Raw genomic sequence first — 27,733 nt, forward strand, 5'->3', positions numbered from 1 at the left:
TATTCATGATCCACTGGTCCCTTGGAGCATGCCATGCTTGTTCTACACATCTTTCTTGAGCCCTTGTCCTACTCTATTTGCTGGATATTTGCTCAGATGCTGCTTCTTTCACAATTGCTCCAGACCTTGTATAAATGTGGTTTTTTAACCAGTTTCAAACTTGCATTTTCAAACTTGCCTTTTCACGGTTGTTTGGTTTTGATTAATATGTGAGTGTTCTAAATCAAAGGTAAAGCTCCATACCCCTTAACCCTATAAAGTGTTCTGAATAAGTAAAACTTCTAAACTATTAATCCAAGCAAGGGTTTTGCTCCTTCTTTTGTCTAGTTTGAAATGTCGGTGGACAGACAAACTTCTATAGCTGCATAGTTTTTTCTTAGTGAGATGTATCAATGTGATTGCAAACTAAAGGAGGAAATAGTAGCGTAAAAATGATTTATTTATTTAAAATATTTGTACCCTACCTTTTGTTCAAGGTGGTTTAAGGTCATAATTAAAATGTTACAGATTAAAATCAGCTCAAATTAAAAACAACAACAACTAGTTGGTATGAGATGAGTTGTAGCTAAAACTGCATAGTGGGAAGAGTACGGTAATCAAGGCGAATGGCCCTTTAGTTTGACTTTGCAAATGTAAGCAACATAGGCAGGAGCTTTGCCCGCTGTGCACAGAAGTATTTTAGTTCTATTTGCTCAACAGATATAGCAAGAGTGCCAAAGTCCAATCTTGAAATCTGTTGTTCACTGAAGTCAATAAAGCTGCTTCTTGCACAACATGGCGACATTCAAGTATACAAGCTTGGCAAGATCTTGCCAATGAAAATTAAATTTAACAGACAAGTGAAATTTAAAAAATCTTGCAAATTTAGCACCAGATATAGTGCTAGATTCTGCGTTGCTGCAAATGGCATGTGTCTTGGAAAGTGATTTTTGCTGCCTCCCCTTCTCCACTAAAGCCCACTTTTGCTGCCTAGAACTCAGTTCTGAAGGTGGAGGGGTGCCCTCAAGAACATTGTGATATTGAACATAGGGTGCTGGAGCCAGAAGAGGGGGAATTACCAAGCTGTTCTCTGACTCATGCAAGGGGTGGGGGTACAGTCAGGTCCTGTGTCAGCATACCCTGAGGTGGGGCAACTTCCAGGACCCAGAGCTTCTGGTGGGGCCCACTGCTGCTGACTTGCATGCCCTTCCCCAACTTGGCTGCTTGCTGGCACTCCACTATGCATGTTCCCACCCACCCACACTGCCCAGCATAGTCAGGGAAAAGGCGTGCAGGCAGTGCAGGCATCTGTGAACATGGGCAGTGAGAAGACACATGACGTGGTAGGGGAAGGATGCATAGGCATGTGGGTTGGGGGGGTACAAAGGGAGGCATGAACAAAGAGGGGAGCCCTGGGCACTCTCTGCCCAGGGCCCCCTGAAAACATGAACTGTCCCTGGGTACAATTCCTTCTAATTCTCCTAACTGCAGCCTCCACACCTAATGTTACTTCCAAGGGTGCTCCAGACTATTTGCTGTTTGTTGCTTTTTCTTCCTTCCAAAGCAGGTGGGGAATGAATTTTCTAAGTTAACTAAGAAAATAGTCAGTAGCTCCTTTTCTTCTAATGTCGTCTAGGCCATTGATATTTACCAGAGAGTTTTCCATTCTAATTTTGCATTATAGGTGGCAGACCAACAAGCAGCCATGTTTGGAGAATGTTGTTTTAATCCAGGTGACATTAAGGTCACCATGGGGACTGGCACATTCTGGGATATTAACACTGGAAGCAAAGTTTATGTATCTAGGACAGGTAAGCTTAAATATTCATGTATGGAGTGGGTGGTTGAATTGACTGTGGACACTTTTGTTTTCAATATCTTGTTCTTGTTATGTAAGAAGGATCAAAGGGTAGACATGGAAATTTGTGAGTGCACACCATTTAGCCTGGGAACTAAGGAAGATCCTGTTGCCATGGGACTGGGAATCGAACTTCCGGGGTGAAGACTGTCAAAGAGGGCGCCAGCCGGTCTCCACCAGCTGGGCTCGCTTTGTTTAGGTTTGGGGTAATCTACAAAACAAAACGTTCAACTCCAGGCTTCCGCCTTGAGTTGAACGGGTCGCTGCCACCAGCTCTGAGTCAAAAGGTTGAGCCTCCAGGCAAAGGGCTCAGAGCAACCCTTGCCTTTCCTTCACAAAGACTACATATAGGCTTACGCTGAACAGAGGGGAAAGATGGATTAGAAGGGGGGGGAAACCTTTACTGCTATGTCTTTATTTCTTGTACTTTCGCACTCATATTATCGTATGTAAACATTTTAAAACGTGCCTGTCTTGGACCTAGGGTTGCCAGGTCCATCCGTCCCCTGGGCACCGGTGGAGGATGGGTGGGTAGGGTTGCCAGATCCAGGTTGGGAAACTCCTGGAGATTTGGGGGTGGAGCCTGGGGAGGACAGGAACCTCAGTGGGGTACAATGCCATAGAGTCCATCCTCCAAAGCATGTTTTCTCTCTGGCAACTGATCGCTGTAGTAAGGAGATGAGCTGTAATTCCAGCGGATCCCCAGGTCCTACCTGAAGGCTGGCATCCCTATTTGGACCCAAAATGAGTAGTCAAAATAATTTGGCTTCTTTTTATGTGGGCTATTTATTCAGACAACTGTGCCTTCTTGGAAGGGCAATATGGGACAGTGTAGCTATTGAAATAACTACCGTGTTTCCCCGAAAATAAGACACTGTCTTATATTTATTTTTCCTCAACAAGACACACTATGCCTTATATTCGGGGGATGTCTTATTTTTATTACCGTAAGTACGGTATGTGTCCCGAGTCCGCGACCTGGGGTGGACCCTCGGGACTGCGCCTCACTCCCACCGCCACACCTGGCCCTCCGGGAGAACCCCAACGCCTGGGGAGGCAACCCCACTTACCTGGCCGGGGGGAAGAGGAGGCGAGGGCGGCCGAGCCCGATGGCAACGTGGGTGGATGCAGAGCTGGAGGGGGAAACGGGGGAAGGTCGAGCGCCGACCTTGCATCTCAGGGGAAGTGGGCCGGCCCAAGGCAGACGGCACGGGTCCTGGGGGTGGGGCAGGGACAACCCCTTCCTGGGCAGCGGACCCCCTGAAACCGGGGGACCCTCTGGGAGAACCCCAACGCCTGGGGAGGCAACCCCACTTACCAGGCCGGGGGGAAGAGGAGGCGAGGGCGGCCGAGCCCGCCAGCGGCGTGGGTGGATGCAGAGCTGGAGGGGGAAACGGGGGGAGGCCGAGCGCCGACCTTGCACCTTGGGGGGAAGTGGGCTGTCCCGAGGCAGACGGCACGGGTCCTGGGGGTGGGGGGACAACCCAGGGGACCCAACAGAGGCCAAAGCTTGGCCCCGCGGGGGGAGCCGTCGGTGGGAGAGGGGAGTGGGGAGAAGACAGGGAACGGGAGTGATCGCCCCCGGGAGGTCGGGGCGCGAGCGCGGGAACAGGGGAAGACTGAGCCCAATGGCCCACGGAGGGTGGGGCTCAGGGGAGTTTAGTCTCCCTCTAGCCATGCCTATCACTATGTCTTATTTTCGGGGTATGGTTTATATTGCGCAAATGCTTGGAAATCCTGCTACGGCTTATTTTATGGGTATGTCTTATTTTTGGGGAAACATGGTATATATATACACATGTAATAAACTGGGAACGCACAAAAAATTCCGTTCCTCCCACTCTGGCCCCCACTCTTTTTCTCATTCTCTCCTCCCGCCCCAGTAGTTTCTCCCAACTCTTCCCACTTTCCCCTCATATCCATTTGTCTTCTTTCTGTCCCCATTCCACCCATTTCCACAACCCCTCCTATGATTTCTATATTTTCTGTCCCCCATTTTCTATCCTCTTGCTCTCCCCAGCCCTTTATCTCTCCCTTCTCTTTCATACTGCTGCTTTCCTAAAACCTCCAGTCATGCAGGGAGTGCCTAGGCCCAGGTCCCAATGCCTTGGTTGCTAGGAAACCCGTAGCGCCAAATGTAATCTCATAAGATATTGCAAGATCTCAGTTGGCATTCTCCATTTGGCATTTTTTAACCTCCCACAGCTGTTGTTTAATTTTGGTATTTTTCTGCAAATGAATGAACAATTCATTAAAAAGCATTTTCAGTTCACTAAAGAACATTTTTATGAAGGCAATCTAACAACTGATGTTTGCACTTTTAGGCTTATATCCATTGGTTGGATGGAAGATCGGGAAAGAGCTGACGTACTTAGCAGAAGGCAATGCTTCTGATACTGGGAATGCTATAAAATGGGCTCAGAACTTAGGTGAGTAGCTTTCTGAGCCTGTAAATAATGTGGGCTGTAAAATGTCATCTATGATTTTTATTTTTTATTTGATATATCCTTCACCCTTTCCTGCCAGAGCCGGGATTGTGTGATAAACTTCCAGACATGTAATTTTTTCTTTATCAATTCAATTTCAATTTATTTACATTTTTTGCAAAGAAAACAAAGCCACTTGAAACATCAAATTGTGTTAAAAGCTTCAGGCAAATATTAATTAATAGAAACTGTTCTTTATTACAAAACATAAATTGAAAAATAATGTGACATGTAACCTTGCTTAATATTCATGCATTTTTGGTGGATAAAAAAATCTTTTCAGGTTTTCATTTGCTGACACTTTCTATCTCTGAACAGTTAGATTTGAGTCCAGGAGCACCTTATCAGCAAGAGTTTTAGGGTATAAGCTTTCTGGAGTCAAAGCTCCCTTTGACAGACATGAGTAGGAGATAAGAATCCTATGTCCTTATTCAGCCCTGGAGGGTCCATTGTTCTGAACCTGTGAATAAACTCAAGTTCAGCAGTCTGATGTTGTCATTTCCTCTAAGTTTCTTTGTTTGAGGAATGACCTGGAAGATCAAAATGATCTCCCAATGGTTTTTGAGTGTTGTGGTTTTTAATGTTGTGTTTATGTCCATGTAATCATTTCCATAGGGACTGTCCTGCTTATCCGATGCAGAGAGTGGAAGGGAATTGCTGATATTTAATGGCATTTATAACACTGGAAGATGAACAAGTGAATGAACCTGAGATGTTATGGCTGGTGTTTTTGGGTCCGGTTATTATGTTGTCACAGTGAATATGAGGATAGAGTTGGCATCTTGGTTTGTTGCAGGCCTTGGTCCCAGAGTCCATGCCCAAGTTTGGAAGGGTATTGCTGTGGGTGAGAAGTTGTTTAAGGCTGTCTGTGGGAAAGAAAAGGTTTGTCTCCCAATTCCTGTAAGAGAGGAGTGAGTACCAATGACCAGCATATGTTGTAGGTCATTTATGATGCGTTGAACCAGTTTGAGCTGAGAGCTGTATGTGATAACCGGTGATGTTCTGTTGTTTCATTTGGTCCTATCTTGTAGCAGGTTATCCATTGGTATCATTCTGGCTTTGTTGATCTGCTTCCATCAAGCGAGTATTATAATTCCAAGTATGTCTTTTGTAGATCCTGCAGGTGAGAATCTTTGTCTGAGGGATCAGAACAGATGCGGCTGTAGCGTAGAGCTTGGCTGTAGACAGTGGATCATTTGATGTGTTTAGGATGGTGGCTGAAAGCATGTAGATATGTTTGGTGATCAGTAGGTTTCTGGTATAAGGTGATTTTTATGCTTCCATTATATATTTGTACAGTGGTGTCTAGAAAGTGTATTTTTTGCGTGGATTGGTTCATGGTCAGGTGGAAGTTGCTGAAGGCCTGGTGAAATTTCTCCAGTGCTTCTTTCCCATGTTTCCAAATGATGAAATGTCATCAATACATCTCAGGTACAAGAGGGGTGTTAACAGATGGGAGCTGAGGAAGCGCTGCTTCAGGTTAGCCTGAAGATGTTGGCATATTGTAGTGCCATGTAGGTGCCCATGGCTGTGTCATTGGTCTGAAGGAATAAATCTTCCCCAAATCTGAAGTAGTCGAACTGGCAGAGCTTGATAGATTGTGCTGTTGTCAGGGTTGGTATTCCTAATAGCTTGCAGTCCATCTTTCTGAAGGATGTTTGTGTATAATGATTAAACATCCATGGTAGCCAAAATCATGTATCCTGGAAGATTGTTAACAGATTGTACATCAACTTGCTTGCATCCATTATTCTGCCTTTTGAAGTAGGGATTCCCACACACCATCAATCTTCCCTTCCATCCCAATACTTGGGCTGTGATACAAGCCTGAGGAAGGGATAAGGATGCAGAAATTATTCCACGTATCTTGTGTACTTTCACAGATCTTTTTACCAATGCTGAAGAGACGTCTGGAATAGCATACAGCCTGGTCAATTCAGGAGGAGTTTGCTTTGTTCCATCTTTCAGTGGATTGCAGGTAAAGCTAATGCCCTTTATTATTCCCAAAGTGTGTGTTGGTCCATTGGAAATCAGTTTTGTTACTGTGTCATCTCTAGCTCTTTCACAGTGATTAGACCTTATTCTAGAGTGTGTTTGTTTAATTCACATAAACACAATATTGGACTTCCTGGTGGTATGTATAAATGCTTATAATTGTCCTAAAAGACCCACCCTCCAAAGTTATGGAAATATATTGTTTGACCGAAGTCTACAGTCACATTGGAGACTTGTGGCAAATGTGAAATTTGCTTTCAATACTTCGAAAGCTTGAGCTACTTCTTCTCAGGCACTTAAGTGTAAACTTAAAGGTACCTTTTCTAAGGTACCTTCATATTCTAAATAGTTTCCCCCCAAGTACTTTAGCAATAATTGTTTAAATATTTATAGGACATGTGAATTTCCAGATTTGTAAAAAACTTGTTCTGATCCTTTGTTTTCATTCTACTTAAAACAGTATGTTCTGCCCAGCAATTACTGTAATGTTGTACCAAACAGTTTGTTGAAACATTACACTGTTCAAATCATGAAATTTCCCACTTCAGTTGTTCACTTCTCCCCACAGAAATAGCATAGGGAGCATGTGACCCCAGGAGTCTGCTATTCTCTTATTGGGTACAGTCCCCACACTTTTGTTTTGTGTGTATGTGAGGTTAGTTTCTCATCCATTTTTTCCTGTAAACAAACTACTTAAATAATCATTTGTGAGAAAGAAATCCTTTTTAGTTGTAATCCCTGTTGAATTTCATCATGCCAACTCAAGCCTACTGCTATAACTGATGGTCATTAATTGGTCTTTTGAAACCCTTTTGTGCATTTTGAGGCTCCGCCCATACAAAGCTGCTACTTTTGTTGTTCATCTATATACTTTTATATTGGTCTTTGCTTGCTTTTTAAAGGAAAAATACACAATTCAAACTACACTGGGAAGTTACTTATTTATTTACTTCATTTATACCCCACCTTTCTCCCCAACAGAAACCCAAAGCAACTTACTTTATTCTCATCCCCTCCATTTTATCCTCACAAAACCCCTGAGAGGTAGTTAGACTAAGAGTATGTGACTGGCCGAAGGTTACCCAGTGAGCTTCCATGGCAGAGTGGAGATTCGAGCCTGGATCTCCCAGATCCTAGTCTGACACTCTAATAATCACTATTCCACACTGACATGTTTGCACCATTCAGATATTGAACGCATTGTGTTGTTTAACTACAAATAATTTGCAATTTCACTCTTTTAAAGAAAAATAGTTGTCTACCAAACACAAAATGTTGTTTTCCAGGGGTTGGATCTTAGGCATTGTGAGTGCAGCTGCACTCAGAGAAAGTGACTTTCTACCTTCCTCTTTCCTACTGTAGCCTGCTGTGTTCCCCATTAGAGCCAGGAGCACTGAACAGACAGGGGTATTCTTCATGGATATTTGCTGCTGTTTCGACGCTGTTTTGCGTCGGAGGCAAATTTTGGTTATTCACTGCAGAGCCGTGTTTTCCCCCACTGAGCAAAATAAGCCGGTTTAAAAGAGAGGCAATCCAAACCACTTCTGAGCCGTACTTTCCAGTAAAAGAGCGTTTTGTTGCTCGGATGCCCATGAAGAAATGTTTGCTTCGCTCCCCGGGATGTCTCCTTTCTCCTTCCCCAAGAACGGTGATTGGCTGGGGGAGTTGCCACTCTAACGGCATCACACCGGCAGGAGGGAGACCCAGCAGACTGGCTGCCCCTCTTCAGAAGGGTGATGGGGGTTTTGGCTTGGATCTGCCGCTCTCAGGATGCCCCTCCCCAACACACACACACATAGGATCGCACCGGCTGGAGGGAGACCCAGAGCAGACTGGCTGCCTCTCTTCAGAAGGGTGACGGGAGTTTTGGCTTGGATTTGCTGCTCTCATGGTCCCCCCCCCAACAGACACACACACATAGGATCACACCGGCTGGAGGGAGACCCAGCAGACTGGCTGCCCCTCTTCAGAAGGGTGACGGGAGTTTTGGCTTGGATTTGCTGCTCTCGGGATGCCCCCCCCCAAACACACACAGGATCATGGGAAGAGTGGGCGGGATTAGGCGGATTTGGAGCGGTGAGTCATGAGCAGCAGCAGACGTAAACAGCGCAGAGAAGTGCGCTGTTTCTCCCGTGAAAAATTGGGATGGGGGGAGAATCTGCACTGCCATGAAGAAGCTATTTAAATCAGTTTATTATTTGCTCCGGTTCGAAACCGAAGCAAAATCCACCGTGAAGAATACCCCACAGAGAATAGGTCTTCATTAGTACAGGGGAGGGGACAGAGACAGCTTTAGCCCTCTAGGATCATTTTTTGCTGTTATCCTTGCTAAGATGGGAGTGGCTGAGAATGGCAGCCAGGTGAGGAAGGCCCACCTCATAAACTGGAAACATCTACCTGGTGGGTTCTGATCCCAGCAGCACAATTCGGGGAGGGGTGGGGAGGAAGGGAATATCAGCTCTCTGTCAATAACCTTAGGGAGACTGGTGAAGTTTTGAATCACTGTTTGAGAACTGTGTGGGACTGGATGACGGCAAGCAAGCTGAAACTTAATTCAGATAGTTATTGTTGGATGGGAGTCTATCTGATCCTGAGAGATGTGTCTTACCTATGTTGGACAATCCTCCTTAAGATCCAGCCTTTCAGTTTGTGGGTTCCTGGATGTCCAAGGTATAATGCTTTCTATTGACATGGGGATGCCTTTTGAAAAATGTTTGAAAACTGCAGTTCAAAATGCAGAGACCAGATTGACTGCAGCAAGTCACATGGACTATGAAATTTACAACTAGTGGATGTAGTGAAAGCCACTGGTGTAGGTGTGTGGCAGTTGCTGGGACTTACCTATGAGAGGGCGTTACTTTAAACCCGTTGGTGAACCTATGGCACGCGTGCTGCCTCTGGCACGTGTAGCCCTCTCTGCCGGCACGCGCCCGGCCGCCTCCGCTCAGCCCCCGGGAAGCAGCCTTCCTTTCCCTTCCCTTCCCGGGCTGGAGGCGAGGGGTGGAGGCGCGGCTTTGCCTGGCCCCGCGACATGGGCTGTCCGCAGCGACTCCGGATTGGCTCCTCACGCCTGAGGTCGGACTGGGAGGCGCTTCAGAATGGGGGCGGGGAACAGCGGGCGAGCCGGGAGAGGTCGTCCTCAGGGACCCCCGGGTTACGTGGCCTGCCCCCCCGACTCCTGCCCTGGACAGAGCCCCGGCCTCATCGACCTGTAGCAGTCCGGGGGCTGCAGGGACACAGCCCACCCGCCCGCTGCAAAAGGCCCCCGAAGGCCGGGCTGCCACCTGCGGCGCCTCCCCCGCTTGGCCAAGAGGAGCCGCCACCGCCCCGGTTCTGTCCAGCGTGTAGCCCAGCCGAGCGGCCTGCGAAGCGGCACCGGGGAGCGGGAGTGGCCCATGCGGTGGGGGGGGGGCGTGCTGCGGTGGCGGCCGGCGGGACTTGCGCCCAAGCAGCCATGCACCACTTCGCCCTTGCAGCGCTGCCTTCTTACTCCTCCTCCCAGAGGCTCCTGGCCCAGCCTGGGCTCCGTTGCAGCTGCCAGAGAAACACAGCACAGCACGGCCCTCTCTGAAGCCGCAGCGTGCAGGAACGCTGCGCCCCCTTTAAACCCCCTCTCGCCATCGGCAAGAGGAGGGAGGGAGGGAGGGAGGGAGGAAGACGCTTCCCTCAAGCCGGGAAGGCAAAGCGCTGCACGCCACGCGGGACAGCAGTTGAAACCTCTCTCGCCCGCCGCGGAGGGAGGGAGGGAGGGGGGAAGAAGAGGAAAAAGCCAGTCGCTCCCTCCCGGGGGCGGAGCATGCGCGTGGGAGCCGATCAGGTGGAGGACTTTTGTGGACTTGGGGGTGGTGGGGGGGAGAGGTGGGAAGGCTGAAGCCTGGTCGCAGGGAGCCGGCTGTGTGTGTGTGTGTGTGAAGGCTTTTCTCTCTTTTCTTCCTTTTTCTGTCACTCTCTCTCCTATTCTTTCTCTCCTCTTTTTCTGTCTCTTTCCCCCCCTCTTTCTCTATTTTCTCTCTCTCCTTTTCTTTTTCTTTCTCTCTCTCTCTTTCCTTCTTTCCCTGCTTCCTTCCTTCCTTCTTTCTGTCTTTCATTCTTTACTTCCTTCCTTCTTTCCTTGCTTCTTTCTGTCCTTCATTCCTTCCTTCCTTCTTTCTGTCCTTCTTTCTTCCCTTCCTTCCTGCTTTCCTTCTTTCTGTCCTTCATTCCTTCCTTCCTTCTTTCCTTGCTTCTTTCCTTCCTTCTTTCCCTGCTTCCTTCCTTCCTTTTTTCTGTCCTTCATTCTTTCCTTCCTTCCTTGCTTCTTTCTTCCTTCTTCCCTTTCTTTCCTTCTTTCTGTCCTTCCTTCCTTCTTTCCTTCCTTCTTTCTGTCCGTCCTTCCTTCCTTCCTTCCTTTCTTTCCTTCCCTGCAGATCGACCGCAGGCTGCAAGCTGCGCCCCCCTGGCACCTCGGTTGCCTGGGCCCACCGCTGGCTGCCCTCCCACCTGGGAGGAGGGGGAAGACCTGGGGGAGCAGAGGCACCCTCCAAGCCTTCTCTGCATAGCCTCCCCTAGGGTTGCCAACCTCCAGGTGGTGGCTGGAGATCTCCTGCTATTACAACTGATCTCCAGCCAATAGAGATCAATTCCCCTGGAGAAAATGGCCACTTTGGCCATTGGGCTCTATGGCTGTGCTGTCTTCCTCCCCAAACCCCGCCCTCCTCAGGCTCCACCCCCAAAACCTCCCGCCAGTGGTGAAGAGGACCTGGCAACCCTAGCTTCCCCCACACACACACACCAGGAGATCTACGCCCGGTATGGCCCCCGAACGATGTTATAAATATGCAAATGGCCCTTGGCAGAAAAAAGGTTCCCCACCCCTGTTCTAAACTAAAACCTCAGTATTCAGGTTAAATTGCCGCATTGGCACTCGGCGATAAATAAGTGGGTTTTGGGTTGCAGTTTGGGCACTCGGTCTCTAAAAGGTTCGCCATCACTGCTTTAAACAGCCCACATGGAGATTAAAACTTCTTTGACTGAATTAAAGCAACACATTAACCACTAAATCATGGTGCAATCTGATGACTGAATGTTCCCTTACAATGTTCAGTCTTTGCAGGGCACAGTCCTCAACCTCTAGGAAGACACTGAGGTTTGTCTGTTTTCAGGTTCAAAGTGAAAACCTGTATTTCCCAGCCAATAAACAATCATGTGATAAAACTTTTATTTAAAAATAGTCTGACCACTCTAGATCTGATTAAGCAAAACATTAAACAGACAGACAGAACGCTGGTATACATAGAAACCAATCTATCTATACATCTCATTTCTATTCTACCTAAGTTGACTTGAAGAAAAAAAGGTTACGTTTCAAAGTTTCTTACCCACAGCTTTGCCAAAAAAAGGGAGTGGGGAGCAGGTTTCACAGAATTCCAGATATGAGAGATATTCATAGGTTATAGGAAGGTTCTAGAAACTATTACGTAGGCCAACACATGACTTTTACTAAACCTACTGATTTGTGCTCTCTAAATGCATTATGGAAGACCCCTCTGAGCATCCCAAACAATAATTCTTGCAAACTCTGTTCTTGGATTTATTCTGGTCATAAAACCATTTATCCTTCAAGACTGAGAACTGTAAGTTAGCTAGAACAGTGAAAGAATGCTTGTTTGCAGATTTACAAGCAAACTCTCAGGCTACTGTGTCAAAACATCCTGAGCAGTGATTTAAAGTTAAAATCTGCAGCAGATGGCTTTAGAAAAATTCATGAAGGATAGGTCTATCAATGACTACTAGCCATGAGTAGTAAAAGTGTCTACAGCCAGTAAATGCTCAGTCGCAGTGCTAAGAGGCAGATTCAGGGGAATGTCTTGACTTCTATGTCCTGGAGGTTGGCCCTTCATGGCAATTGGTTGGCCTCAGTTTCTGAGGCAGGATTGTGGGCTCAAGGCGCCACTGGTCTGATCCAGCAGCACACCTCTTATATTCTTGCAAAAGAATTTATGCAATCCCATAACAGAATTTAGGGTTTTTTAAAGCGTAGGCTACACTCCAGTCCTGAATAAAAGAAAGAGAGAGAGAGAAAAAGAGAGAGAGAAAGAAAGGCATCCCAGAAAAACGTCATTCTAATTAAAAGCAGATTTTCAATAGAGATACTGTTTTAAAGTATATTCTAAATAATAAAATTTAAGATCTATTTGCTGCTTCCTGCTATCTTAATTTTCCTTCTTCTTACTTATGCTGCCTCTTATTGTCATGTGTAAGTTATTTTTTTAATGTTACTTCTGTCTATTCTTAAACATCTGCTGGCAGAACATATTCATGCATATCTTAATCTCATACCTTTATTTTAGATTCCAGTGAATGACCCTTGTGCTTGTACCTCTTTTATGGGGATCACATCCTCCACCACCAAAAAACATCTTGTTCGAGCTGTGTTGGAATCTATTGCTTTCAGGTACTAAGCCAGCTATGTCCAGTGACATGGTGTCACCTTCAGATAGATCAGGCTATCTGCCAGTGCTGTTACAGTTCAGTGGCTTATTTTTTAAATAGCAATTTTAATTGGAAGCTGCCTCAAGCAGGACTGTGAAGAGGCGGCATAGAAATATCCTAAACAAATACATAAATAAAGACTGTAGCTGAACTCAGGTTTTCCCCTCCCCCTGTACTTTTACTCATGTATTTTGAGATAAAAAAACCCAGGAAACCATGTTGCCATCATGTTAAGGAATTTACCAAGCTCCAACATATTTCTGGTTCCTCTGGCAATCGTGAGTTCACATTTGAGGGAAAATTGCACAAGGTCCAAAAGGTACCATGTCTGGGTTTCTGCACAATTTTGTGGATCGTCACTTGAACCCCTCCTGCGCACAAAAAGTCTAATTACTGGTAAAGCAAACAATTGAAATGCATGCACAGGTCATGGCAGCTACAGGAACACACAAAAAGAGAAGCCTCAGCCCAGGAGAAGACCATAGAGTATTAGAAACTAGAAGGATTCTCGTTGTAATCCCCCATCCCCATCCCTGTCTTCACACTGCCTGGCTTGATAAACTGGCCCCCAATCCGTTACTTTTTTCATGCCTGAAAAACATTTTATTTTGCATCTTTTAGTCTTCTGCTTGCACCTGATCTAGAACCTCTATTTGTATTTAGAACCCACCGGACTAAAACACTCTCTCTTGCATCCTAACCCACTGCGGGCTTACCCACGTTTCTTCTGTAAATTTCCTATGTGGATGCTTTAAACCTTCTACAGGCACTATGCCTGTCGCTTGCTCATTGTGCCCTACTTCCTCTTCTGTCTTCAAAACAGCTGCTAGAGCATCTCTGAAAACAGGGTGCTTTTGCTCCTTACTGCCCGGTTTTAAATTCAAGTTGAGCAACAAGAATTTCAGTTCTACTGTGATATCACCATGGACAACAAGCAGTGGTTGGTGGAATAATAAAATGTTTCATAATAACCATGGTTATGTTAACACTAAGTAGTGTGAATGCATCATTTTGATTGATGAGATTGGACAATGGTGCTTGTATGCATATTAAACTTAAAATTGTTGAAATACTAACTGGCTTTCCTACTTCCATTACCTAGTAGATATTATTACCGGTGCCCCTTGTTATTATGGATAGGAAATAAGGGTACTATAAAGAGAGCAGACCCAGTTTGTTTTGGAATAGCTCATTTAACCCTTTTGTAGAATCTAGCTAATTTTGAACAAACTGTGGTGTCTTGGTCATTAAAATTGCATCCTGTGCTTCTAAAGTGAATATCACATGTATATGAACGCTTTCATTTCTATTTAATATTTCCTGCTAGAAACAAACAGCTATATGAAACCATCACAAGAGAGGTGGATGTTCCAACAACGTACATCCGGTATGTGTTATGAGATGTTGTACATTTTTTGAGAGTTTGTATAAAAGATGAGTGGTTTCCAAGATTTATATTAAAGCAACAACCAGTGGAATTTTGTATATTTGTGGAATTTGGATCAGTCTCTTGCATAAGAGTTGAGGAGATTGTGTACAGTATGATGACTTTGTGATTTAAAATATGATGTTCCACTATATCTTGTAGAACTGCTTATTGTCCACATGCCTTTTTTTCATTCCCTGCCTTTGCTAGAGACATTTAACTATTTAAACCAACCTTTCATTTTTATTTTCTCCCTTTTCACAGAGCTGATGGAGGTGTCAGTAAGAACAGTTTTGTAATGCAGATGACTTCTGATTTAATTGACAAAACAATAGACAAGCCTGTAATTACAGACATGACTTGTCTTGGAGCAGCTTTCTTAGCAGGTCTTGCTATAGGTATGTAGAAATCTGAATGTTAAAGTTTATTTATTAAAACATTTATATCCTGTCTTTCCTGTTAGTTGTTTCCTATTTTGAGAAAGAAGGTGTTTGTGTGTGTCTCCCCCATATTATAGAAGAAAGATTCACACGTGTAGTATGCCTACTAATCCAGAAGTTGTTCTGTTGGGCTATGTAAAAAACACTCAGCATTTCAGATGTAGAATTGGTTTTGTGCCTGCTTACTGCTTGCTAAATTGGCAATAGCAGCAGAATGGAAATGTTCAGATCAATTTATTGAGCCCTGGCCATTGTTTATAATGTTTTGTAATAATAATGTTTTGTAATAATAATGTAAGTGAGAAAGCATTTCCTTACGTGTGTTATGAGTCATTTTAATGTCTGTTACTTTGTTTTGTGTTTGTATTTTGTGTTATATATTGAACAGCTAATAATTTTTTTAAAGAAAGATTCAGACAACAAACTTCAGTTGAGTCCTTGTCCCTATATATTCCCAATAGCATATTCTATCTGGTTTTCCATCTACATGTTTTTATAATTATATGAACATTGCACACTAAAACAAATCAGTGGGTTATAGATCAAATCAAGCCTGAACTGACCCTAGAATCTCAAATGACTAAACTGAGGCTATCGTATTTTGGTCACATTATGAGAAGACAAGAGTCACGGGAAAAGACCATCATGCTAGGAAAAGTTGAGGGCAGCAGGAAAAGAGGAAGACCCAACAAGAGATGGATAGACTCAATAAAGGAAGCCACAGCCCTCAGTTTGTAAGATCTTGAGCAAGGGTGCCAAAGATAGGACATTTTGGAGGACTGATTCATAGGGTCGCCATGAGTCGGAAGCGACTTGATGGCACTTAACACACAGCACACTAAATTTCCTTAAATTATGTAATATCTCTTTTGAAAAACATTACAATTTAGATATGGACTAAACTCAGCAGTCTCACCTGCATGCGTGGAAGCCAAAATGCCCTTTTCTATCATGCACTTTTAATTTTTTGGAATTTAAATAATCAGTGATGATACCTTGCTATCTTTCAGGTACTACTATTATCAATTATCTTTTTTTTCATAGAACACAGCTGAAACGATCTGAAGTTGTCATCCTAGGCTGACTTATTTGGGAATAATTTCTGCTGAAATGTTATGGAACTGAGTTTCTGTTAAATTTATTTCCGTTTGTGATCTACAAACCACTTTAAAATGATGGTTCTGAAGCAATGATTTCAATGGGCTAACAATCTAATCCACCAGTAATATAAGCACTGAAGAATTAAAAATATACATCTTTCTCCTCCATGGTGGTTATGGTGTTTCAAGGGTCTTAACGGGAGTAATGAGTTTATCCTTTCTCTTGTATTAAAACTTCTATGTTGCTATAATGGTCTAGGAGGAGACAAGATCCTGACACAATCCTTTCCTATATTTGCCCAGAATTTTTGTGCTGGCTGGCATTTGAGGTTATTTTAGTGCAAAAGGTGAGGCATACTTAAACTGATTGCTGAATCTCAGAGCTACACAGATTTTTTTTTTTTTTTTTTGCCATCAGGTAACATCTGACTTATGGTAACCCCTGGCAAGAGACATTCAGAGGTGGTTTGTCATTGCCTGCCTCCGTGTTTCAACCCTGGTATTCCTTTTCTGTAAAAACGTTACACCTAAATTCCTTTCTTAGTTCTGCCGTTCCAACCAGATTTATGTATTCCTCTTCCTGATACTAAATTTATGGGCAACCTTAAGAATGATTATTCTTTGTTTTTATTTATAGGATTTTGGAGTGACAAAGAAGAGCTAAAGAAGCTGAGGCAAACTGATGTGGTTTTTAAGCCACAGAAGGGGCCAAAGGAATATGAGTTTGCCATCAGTAACTGGAAAAAAGCTGTTCAACGTTCTCTACACTGGTATAGCCAGATATCATAATAATGGGATAAGTGTAAAAATCTAGATTGTCTATGAAACCATGGCTTAATGGGATAATAAATTCTGCTTTACAGTAGCAAATACTGTACTTCATATGTACAGTTACTAATCCTATATCAGTTGAAACATCTATGACCTTCAGTGACTACCATATAACACTGAAGAAGGCTGAATGCCTGTGTAACATGTGGTCCCAAGGGATGTTTTCCTGTAGGAGGGGGAGATGACTCTTTGGCATTTTTCTGCTAGTCTGTGATTTCGCCATCTATCACAATGTCTACCTAACCTAGTACAAAACATTTTCTCAAGAAATTATACCAATGATCCAAGTAGCAAGCTGTCCTATTTTTAAAATGATTTTGTTTTTGATCCATCATGCCTGACATGATTTTCATGGCTGAAGAATAATATTGGAAATCAGTCAGCTACCTGCACTGCTTAGGAAACAAAGAAGGGGCCTTGTTTGTGTAGTACTGCTCCTGATGTCTTATATTGGTTGTTGAATTCCAAATGGAGAAGCTCCTTGCAAATCTAACTTTTACGTAAGTAGTTATCTGAGCAGATCAGGATGGCTTTCTGCTGTACAGCAGGAAAGATTTAGCATCACAACTTCTCTTGACCCACATTGCAATTTTTCTTAGTCTTTATATGCCTATTTTACTTCCAGTGTTTCAAACTGGTACCCCAATCACTGACAACTTCCCAATCCAATCATTAAAAATATGTGCTACCTCAATTTCTATGCAATAGTGTCCATGCACCAGATGTTTTCTTTTGGCAGCTTTCTTGTTTAAAACCAATATGAGCATCGGCTTCACTGTGAGGGTCAGGTGGGGTCGATGCACCCTCCTGAGCCCCTCCTCATGGGGGACTTGAGAGGAGAAGGGGTTAACAGCACCATTGTTCTTCCTTGTCCTTTTCTACTACCCTCCCCTGTAGCCAATTAGCTGGCAGGAGCGATACCATGCCCTCCCAGGCCAGAGTCAGTGGGCATTATGAGGGCAACTCCCTTGGGTATGCCTGCCCCTTCCTCTCCCTGCCTCCTTGAGGAATGCCCCATGCTTCTGGGTTGATTGGCAGGAGCCATTGCCAATCAGGTGTGACTGGGACAGGCTGGCCTCAATCCTTGCCCTGCACCACCCTTAAATGGCTGCCCCACCTCCCCCCAGCCAGCTGCTTCCAGCACATTAAGGTACAAAGCTGCCCCTGCAGCAGCTATTCCTCTCTTGCCAGCTGTGCTGGGTTGGGCATGCCGCTGGCTTCTTGGGCAGGAGTGGCTTCAATGGGCCTACCACCTGGAGGGCAGACTGCCTTGCTGGGTTGACTGGTAGGGGTGAGCCTGAAATATGTTGTATGCTCCACTGGGTTCTCTCTCCTTCACCTCTGGGAAGTACTGGAGCTACCCCTGGACAACCCCAAACTATTTTTTTCCAAATTTGAGGAGGGGCTGTGGCTCAGTGGTAGAGCATCTACTTGGTATGCAAAAGGTTCTATGTTCAATCCCTGGCATCTCCAGTTACAGAGACTAGGCAAGTAGGTGATGTGAAAGACCTCTCTGCCTGAGACCCTGGAGAGCCACGGCCGGTCTGAGTAGACAATACTGACTCCAATGGACCAAGGGTCTGATTCAGTATAAGGCAATTTCATGTGTCATATTTAAAATATTATAAGGAGCTGCTCAAAGGGAAATACCCAAATGCTTTCCAGACAATGGGTAGCATTGTATGAATGAGGAGTGGAAAGCAGATCTTTTCCACTATACCTAGCATTCCCCCCCCCAAAAAAAAACCTTTCATGTTGGGAGTCACAGGAGTCTCATGGACAAAATGCCACAGGGCACAGATGGCTGCAGCAAAGAAGGGAAATCAGTTGGCAAGGGCCCCGTGTGTTGATGGAGTCTCCTGCTCCATGAGCAGAAAGGCAAGGAGGCCAATGCTGCCAATTTCTCCCTCCTTGCAGCAGCCACACTGTTGTCCGTTTTACCCACACTGCTCCTGTGACTTACAATATCAACTTTTCAGAGATTTCAGGGCTGCTTTGGAAAAGGAAGAACTCGGTGTCCCCAGGTGCCAAGTATATAGTCTGTGTGGAATCCAGATATCTTTAGAAACTTTGTTGTAAGGTTTTTTTATGATTCAAAATACAACATTTTATCCCGGGAAATGGCTAATGTTCTTGAGTCCTGTACAGAATAGTTCTCAGTGTTGTGTACAACTGTTGGCTAGTACCCGTTCTTATGCCATTTTTTATACTCTGAAGTGTTTCTATTTATCTTTGGAGTGGCCTTGTGTCACTTCATTCTTTTAAGCCTTCTTTAAGGCTGGAAAAAGGGTACACAGTAATACAGCCTTGCTTGGGGATAGGAATAGTAATCTCTTCGCCATCCTGTGGACCCTAGATATCATGCTACAGACACACAGTGGAATTTGATCACGATGGGTAGAAGCTGTATTAAAGTGCATTCCTGACCTTTGAGGGCGAAAGCCCTTAGGAGGCCAAGAAGTGGCTGCACCGGTGTTAGGGGCCCCCAAGCCGGCATCCAGGCTACTTACGCCGGCATTAGTGGCCCCAACACTGGCGTAAAGGCCTGCACCGGCATTCCGGGGGGCGTTCCCAGGGCAGGCCGGGGGAGGAGCTGCTGTTAGGCAGCCTCCTGTCCCCTTTGGCCCTGGGTATGCTGGTAACAAGAAGAGCAAGGCTGCGCCTGCTTTTCTCAATGGGTCGAAAAGTCCCATTTTTAAAGAAAAAAAGCCTTTAAAAGGCTTTTTTTCAACCTTTTGGCGGGTGGGGAACGGCTTTGGAGGCACCACAGTGGCACCTCCTCCCCGCACGCCAAAAACTTAGGAATGCACTGTTAGTCTGTCTGCAGCAATAGAAAAGAGCAAGAGTCCAGTAGCTGTAATAAGATTGCTGAGTTATAACTAATAATGAAGCTCAAGATTGCATTATTCTGGATTGAACAGAGATCTGGGATTCCTGTCTCATTACCAATGCTGATTTCTCCACACGTACTGCCCTTCTGCATATCACTCCTAATCCAATCATGCCTTCTAATGTCATTTCCTTGTTTTTCACATTTACATGCTATTGGGGTCTAATTCATTCTTCTCTAGTTAAGGATAGATGGACTCAAGTTCTACCTGTATCTGAAGACGTGAGCTGTGCCTCCTGAAAGCTCATACCCTGCCAAATGTTTTGTTAGTCTTTAAGGTGTTACTGGACTCTTGTTCTTTTCTACTGCTACAGTGGAACTTGTAGATGAATCATATATTTCACAACATCATATTAAACAAAATTTCTAGCACATGCATTTCTAGATCACAGTGATAACATACAAATATAATTAAGCATAAACATCTTGTTTGTGGGCTTCCTAGAGGCATCTGTTGGCCACTGTGTGAACAGACTGCTGGACTTGATGGGCCTTGGTCTGATCCAGCATGACTTTTCTTATGTTCTTAAACATGAAATGTTATGTTGCTTTAATTGCAGAATCTGGGTTCTGCTTAGATTTTTGAACGCAGAATTCTGGATAAGCCTGCCATATGTTACCATTAAGTGCCTGAATGGGGGCACAAACAGATAATTTTACATGACAAAAATCTGTACTGCATTACTTTATCTTCGTTTATAGTCGAGGCATCAGCATATCCAGTGAATTTTATTGCTAATGAGTTATTTTTATATGGGTCTGTTACATACTTATTCCATATTCAGGGCAACTATTCCTGGGTGAACTTGACAGAGATGGGAGAGTGCACATATGTGTGCAGATGCTTTGAAAATCTGAATAATGTTTCATATCTTCTTTGTGGGCCAGTTCCATGGGAGACAATTTGCTTTTGACTGTCTTGAGGTTGCAGAAATGTAACCTACTAGATTTCTAATCCTGTAATACAAGAATTGTACTGTACTGTTCTAAATTAATGATGGTTATTAAAATTGTAAACCCTGTATTGTTTTTGACGCATCTTTAACAGCATTTAAAACCCTCTAATCTGCATCGAGTATTTTTTTCACTTTGCACTTCATTTTATAAATTAATAAAAACCTGGGCATTCCCCAAATAATCTCACTATATTTTAGAAGACACCAGATGCTCAGAGCTTTTGAGAGTCAAAGGGGGAAAGGAGTGGAAAAATTAACACACTGAAGTCCTGCAAGCTTAGAGAATCTTGTGTGTGTGTGTGCATATTTTGGAGCTGGGGTTTCCAAATTGTTCCTCCCATCTACATTTCTTCACAGGGCCTCTTGTTTGATTATAAATATCTTTGTCTCTAAAAGTAGGTGTTCAGCTTTGTCAGTCTGACACCTGACCCTCACCTTTTTCTCATAAAGCGGGGCAGCACAATATAATATACAAACAAGTCTCCGACAGAACAAGTGAGTCCAACCCAGAACACTCTCTTTCATGGAAGCAGCAGGCCACTCCTATGCACAGGTTCCAGTAGTGGCTCAAGGCAGGGCTGAGCAGTTGGTTTTCATCAGCTCTACCTGGAAAGACTTCCTTGGAAGCAGCAGCAGTACAACATTAAATGGAATGAATGAAGTGATATAATAAGGGCATGTTTTAGATCTAGAATTAAATGCTTTCTTAATGCATTATCATAGTGTGCTTTTTTGGGGGTTAAGCATCTGTAAACTCAAGGGAATGTATAATTTGCGCAAGAAAACGACCCTTCAGGATCTGCTGCAGTCACCGGTGCAAAGGCTGCTGTGAGTCGATTTTGGTTCCGCGTTTCATGGTTTGAAAATCAGGTTTTTTTATATGCGGGTGGAAAACACCTTTGAACTAAAATGGTGACCGTTAAGTGTCACGTGGAGTTCAGTGGGATCGACTTAACCGCCCTTACAGCGTTAAAGGGAACTTTAGCTCACAAGTTTCTCACACTAACCGCGATATATTAGCTTAACTCTTAAGTGGTCCGGTTCCAATCACACGTGGGCCGCAAGTCCTCATTTCCCTGAAGCTAGTGGGGCTTGTTCTGTTTGAGGAGCCCTTCTGAGAGAGACCTCGAAGCGTCCTTCTCCGGCGGGCGGCGCCGTTTGCGGGGGGGGGGAGCCTCAGCGGCGAAGGAGGCGGCCGCTCGCGACTCCTCCGCCTCGCGCTCACGGAACGAGCGCGCCCAGCCTCTTAGCCCCGCCCTCCTCTTCTGAGCGGCCGGCAGGTCGCGTACACACAGTGCGGCGCGCCAATAGGAAACGGGAGGCGCCTGACCTCACGCGGAGCCATCGGCCAATGGAGGAGCTCCGTGGCCAGACGCCGCCAAGCTTGTGCGGGGGAGAAGGGAGCGAGCGAGCGGGCTCCTGTCGAAGGCGGAGAGCCGTTGGCGGGGCGGTTGCAGCGCGGAGGCCGGCGAGCCCCTGAAAGTCGCCCCGCGCGGGACTCGCTCGCCTCGCCTGCGGGCTTCCTCACTCCCGACCGTTTTCCTTTCCCTCACTTTCTCGCCGCAGAACCCGGCGTACGTGTTTAGGACACCGTCGTTAGCTACGGCAGGCCCCGCCGCCCCTCCTGCGCCTGCTCCGGGGGGTCTTGTAGCCGTCAGGAGGGCTGCGCCTGCTTTCGATCCCTTCGCCCTCCAGCGCGCCTCGAGGTGGTCGCAACTCTGCTGAGGTGAGGGAAGGGGGAGGCTCCATCTTTCCCCACTTCCGCGTCCCCTCCTCTTCCTCCAGCTTTGGCCATTGGTTTTCCTGCGGTTCGTTCGCGTCGCCTGTAGCCTTTTGGGCTCTCGTGTTGCCCCTTCCTTCCTTCCTTCCTTCCCCCTCCGTTCTTTTCAGCTTCTCCTCATCTACGGAGCACGCATTTTTGCTTCACGGTCAGGGCCTCGACAGCAGTCCCGCCCAGCTCGGTCGCCGGGGCCTCTGGTACCATTGCTGCCAACGGCGAAGTGCGCACCTCGGTCTGTGTCTCGACGGGGCCCTTTCCCCCTTGTTTATGAAGAGCCTTGTTTATGAAGTCTGCACTCTTGGAAGTCTGCCATTGGCAGCGCCCTGTTCTAGAGATGGTGATCGCGGGTAGATGAAGAAGTGAGCTGTGGCTCGCGAAAGCTCATACCCTGCCAGGAAATACTTTTGTTAGTCTTTAAGGTGCTACTGGACTCTGGCCCTTTTCTACTACATGGGTAGATGAGGAGCTTTGAAATGGCGCTGCCTGTGTTGGTTCATAAACTAGCAGGAGCCCCCCCTCCCAGTTGCTGCAGCCCCATCTGCACTGGAAGGCTTTTTGGATCACGTTTCACCCACTTCCTTTATCCTGCCCTGTGCCCTCTTGCAACGGAAGTTGGTGTAATACGGACTTTAGAACCGGATTCCAAAAACGAGTGCTTGGAAGTAAAGTTCACAAAGTTGAATTTCACTTTCGGTGTTCGTTTGAAAAGCCAGTATGACAGTATCTGTACACCTTTCTATGGTTAAAATTGTTCTGAGGCAGTATTTTCTAAGGAAGTAGTTCACAAACTTTTAAATTTTATTTTTTTTGGGTGGGATGGGGAACCTAATTCCACTTTCTGCTCTTCCTAGCCCAATGCAGACTTCCATTCAACAGGTGATCATGCAGCTTTCTTTGATTACAGCTATGTGTGTGGGCCCCATCTGCTGCTGTGCAAAGCATATGTGGATTAGGACAAAGGAACATTGTATTTTTAGGAGTAGTATTTCTCTTCCTGTATCTTATATCCCTTTATTTTATTTTTTGCAGTTGTTGAACCAGCGCTTTGAGTTGTAAATTGAAAGCCATGTGTTTTACCTATTGATTAACTGATTTAAAACATTAGCCACCTTTCTTCCATCTAGAGATCAAGAGGGCTTACAAAATACATAAAATTAAGTACATAAAATCCAAATTTAAAATAGCTCTTTAGGACTGCTAGTAAATTAATCAAGTGTGGCCCTAATTAATAAAACCATTTTCAGCTGCCTCCTAACAATCAAAAGTGAGGGAGCCAGGTGCTCCTCCCTAGAGAGGTGGTTCCATAATCGTGGGGGTGCCACTGAAAAGACCCACCTCTCAGGTACTCACCAAATGAGCTTTTTTGATTGATGGAACAGTCAGGAGGGCATCTCCCTGTGGTCTTAATTTCCAAGCAGGAACACATGGGAGAAGACCTTGAATTGGGTTTGGGATCAGTAGCCAATGTAGTGGCTGTAGTTATCGGGGTCACATGCTACCATTAGCTGGCCCCAACCAGCAGTCTAGCTGCAACGTTCTACACTAGCTGCAGCTTCCGAACAGTCTTCAAGGTTAGCCCCATGTAAAGCACATTGCATCAGTTCAGTCTAGATGTAACAGGTATGCATCACTGTAACTAAAGCTGACTGACTCAGGAATCAACACAACTGACGCACCAGCTGAAGCTAGGCACAAGCACTCTGAACCACTGAAGCCACCTGGCTTTCTGATGTGACTGCTGTGTTGAGTAGTACCCACCTCTTCATTAAGTTAGTTCTTTTGAAGTTCCATGAATTTTTAAAAAGGTTTCTGTAGGGAATATCTGTTTTTAAAAGCATAATAAATTTGAGTAACTTATGAACTCTCATTTACATTTGTGAATTAGGTGACTACCTGTGAAGGAACAGACAGCATCGAAGACATTTGGATTTCTTGCTGCTCAGTATGGCTAATGTGGAGGGGTGACATTTAGACTTTGGGTATTACATTTATTATATATGTTACAAGGACATGGCCTATCACCAAAAAAATCCCTCAAGACAATCAACTGAGTTAAAAATGGATTGAGTTGCCTGCATTGCAAATTTAATACAAGCAATTACATGACAATAAATACATAACTTTTCAGATAGGAAACCAGTATAAATAGTAAGCCAGTATTGTGGTACAATAAACTTGTTATTGCTTCATGTATAAACACACCATATAACAGACTGATTCTACCAAACCACAAAACATAATACAATCTTCTACAGGTTTGGTATGAATATGAGAAAATAGTGGGATTTCAGTGTAGTCATGTCAGTAGCAGAAATTCTTGGAATGTGTTTGCTTAAACATATAGAGTTATCTCCCATCTTGAGCCTATCCAGGCAGAAAGCACAAGAGGCAGGACATCAAATAACATATAATGGCCCATATGTTGAGTATTGCAGTGTTAAAAGCATTTGATTGCTCTACATTCTGTTATCCCTTCACGATTAAAACTTGACTCGCTACAGAAAAGATGTTGAGAAGCTGATAAAATATTCAGTTTGAATATTTTATATTGTCTGTACAGATTTATGCCACAAAACACTTGACGGCTAGGTTTTCAATTTCACTTTCAGAGAAAATTGCATTGAAACCTCATGCCTTAGTGTTGTTCTGTGGTGCAAGCTATACAGTAGCAAGTAACAACAGAGAAAACTACTTTGAGATAAACTTCAAGGGTTCTTTCCTCTTAAAAAGAAAAGAGGTCATAGCTGACGGTGCGGTCATACTGGCTGGTCTTTTGAACTGTTCATAAGACTGGAAGGGTGCCAACTGTGAGCACTAACTAAAGAAGTCACAGACTAAAATAATTGATTTTGGTAGACTTCCTAAAAACAATTACTCTTCAAACAGTTTTCTTTTTGAGCAATTTCCAGTAGTTCTTTTTCTGATAACTCTTAAGTTTACATGAATTAAATGTTTCAGTGTTTGCAGTCTGTTATGCCAAATCACTTAAATTGCTTAAATAATTTTAAAATCCACAGTGTTTAAGCAAGTTTCAATTAAGCAATTTAAGTTTGTAGTGGATAGATAGATGTGTTTTTTAAAAAGTTATAAACTATTTTGAATATTGTCCCCTAAAAACTGCTTTTCTGGTTTCTGTCTTCCAGGCTGATGTGTTGCTGTTGTGTTTTCATTATAGAGTGTGTTAATGTCTTCTGAGATGGATGAAATGGCTGTGTTTACTTTTGAAGGTAATAGTCCCTGTCTTCACACATAACCTTGGTTGTGAGCTGAGAAACCTTCACAATCTCAACACAGCTAATTTGGTTTCATGTGATGTCTGAACAAAGTCATTTTGGGAGAAAGTCCTTTGCATGTTCCTCTCAAAGCAGCATAGCTCTGTTTTTGCATGCTTATCAGTTCCTAGAATCATAGAGTTGGAAGGGGCCACCAGGGTCATCTACTCCAACCCCCTGCACAATGCAGGAAATTAACAACTACCCCCCATATCTCCAGTGACCCCAACCCTCCCCCCGCCATGCAGGATTCCACAATCAAAGCACTCCCGACAGATGGCCATCCAGCGTCTGCTTAAAGACCTCCAAAGACGGGGACTCTACTACCCTCCAAGGCAGCACATTCCACCGTCGAACAGCTCTCACCGTCAGAAAGTTCTTCCTAATATTTAGGTGGAATCGCTTTTCTATTTGTTTAAACCCATTATTCCGTGTCCTAGTCTCTGGAGCAACAGAGAACAAGTTAGTTCCCTCATCAACATGACATCCCTTCAAATATTTAAACATGGCTATCATGTCTCCCCTCAACCTTCTCTTCTCCAAACTAAACAAACCCAACTCCCTAAGTCTCTCCTCATAGGGCATGGATTCCAGACCTTTGACCATTCTGGTCGCCCTCCTCTGGACACGCTCCAACTTGTCAACATCCTTCTTAAATTGTGGAGCCCAAAACTGGACACAGTATTCCAAGTGAGGTCTGACCAATGCAGAATACAGTGGTAGTATTACTTCCCTTGATCTAGACACAATACTCCTCTTGATGCAGCCCAGAATTGCATTGGCCTTAGCTGCCATATAACACTGTTGACTCATGTTCAGTTTGTGGTCCACTAAGACCCACTAAGTTTGTGGTCCACTAAGACTCCCAGATCTCTTTTACATGTACTGTTGTCAAGCCAACTATCTGCCTAAGTACTTTACACTTCTCCCTATTGAAATCCATTTTATTGCTTATGGCCCAGCTATCGAGGTCATTCTGAACTCTGACCCTACCCTCCGGGGTATTAACTACCCCTCCTAACTTGGTGTCATCTGCACATTTGATTAGCATGCTCTCTATTCCATCATCCAAGTCATTTATAAAAATATTAAATAGTACCAGTCCCAGGACAGACCCCTGTGACATCATCGGTCAGTACTCTGATTTTCCATTCTTAAATCACATTTGTTTGCATTCCTGGTCACTAGCACCTTGCACTAAGAAGAGTAGCAAAGTGTCAAGCTGATTGCAGAATGTCAGTAACGAATATGGTTATGAGAGGTGAATTAACAGTGAATATAGTTACTGTCCTAAAACTAATTGTGTGGTAGTTCAGGACTTGAGAAAGAAGTGACAGAGACAAAGTTCTTAAGGTAGGGAGAAGATAAAAAATGGGGGTTAGAGAAAGAGTTCAGGTAAATCCAGCTGGAAAGAGAACTACAGCTCACCAGTATGGCCGCATTTCCATATACATTCCTAGCATCTGATGGGCATCTTGCTAACATATTTGTGTAAACAATATAGTCAGAGATTTCCATTTTTCTCTATAATTCTACCAACAATTAAAAGGCTTCTTACAAAAGACATCTTGACCAGTTGAATTTCCTAGTAATTCCTAAGGAGGTACTGCTATCAAGGCCACTTGTGACAAACAGTTTGAGAAATATTTAACATTTTTATTTTATTTTACTTTAAACATTTTTATGCCTCTGTTGCATCTGTCAGTGCAATTCTATAAGGTAGCTTACTACATCAGTTAAAATCATACTGAGGGAAACCAGCAGTCGTTCACAGACAAAAACAATGGGGTGTTGACACATTGAACTAATCTAATCCAAAGCATGGATAACTGGCAAGATCAAGTTTACTCGGGAAGAACTGCAGCTGCAAAACAAAAGCAATCTGATATTGCTTATCCATTTGCAACTTGGGCACTTTTCTATAGGGCAGGAACTTCTATGGGAATAGTTCTACCTCATCAGCCTCTCAGTGTAACTTGCTGGAACTCCTATTGAAATGAATTCTGAAATGTCCCTGAAGGAAGATTCCAAAAGAGGAAGGTGGTTGCCACTTCTCTTGGAACATTACTCTCTGGACATAAACAGTCACTTCCCTTCAGCTAGATGTTTCTAGGGCAGCGGTTGAGCATGTAAGAAATGATATCCAGAACACTTCTCAAAAACTCGTGATTTGTAAATATAGGTAAAGAAAGGGTTAAGCTGTTCCCAAGTACTAGCAGCATTTTCAGTTTGAAAGATGTCCTTATGTA

General features: G+C 44.3%; 1 protein-coding gene across 1 annotated transcript in view; it reads left to right on the forward strand.

Annotated features, from left to right (window-relative positions):
* The window catches only part of GK5 (glycerol kinase 5), a 31,453-nt gene extending 14,698 nt beyond the window's left edge, over positions 1-16,755 (forward strand). Inside the window, exons 10-16 of the mRNA XM_056850400.1 lie at positions 1,664-1,790; positions 4,162-4,266; positions 6,207-6,301; positions 12,648-12,751; positions 14,117-14,176; positions 14,480-14,613; positions 16,393-16,755. Of these exons, the coding sequence (XP_056706378.1) occupies positions 1,664-1,790; positions 4,162-4,266; positions 6,207-6,301; positions 12,648-12,751; positions 14,117-14,176; positions 14,480-14,613; positions 16,393-16,544 (777 nt within the window). The 3' untranslated portion in view covers positions 16,545-16,755. The remainder of the gene's footprint in view (positions 1-1,663; positions 1,791-4,161; positions 4,267-6,206; positions 6,302-12,647; positions 12,752-14,116; positions 14,177-14,479; positions 14,614-16,392) is intronic.
* The last annotated feature ends 10,978 nt before the right edge of the window (positions 16,756-27,733 follow it).

The sequence above is a fragment of the Euleptes europaea genome, chromosome 5, assembly GCF_029931775.1.
Source record: "Euleptes europaea isolate rEulEur1 chromosome 5, rEulEur1.hap1, whole genome shotgun sequence".
NCBI lineage: Eukaryota > Metazoa > Chordata > Lepidosauria > Squamata > Sphaerodactylidae > Euleptes > Euleptes europaea.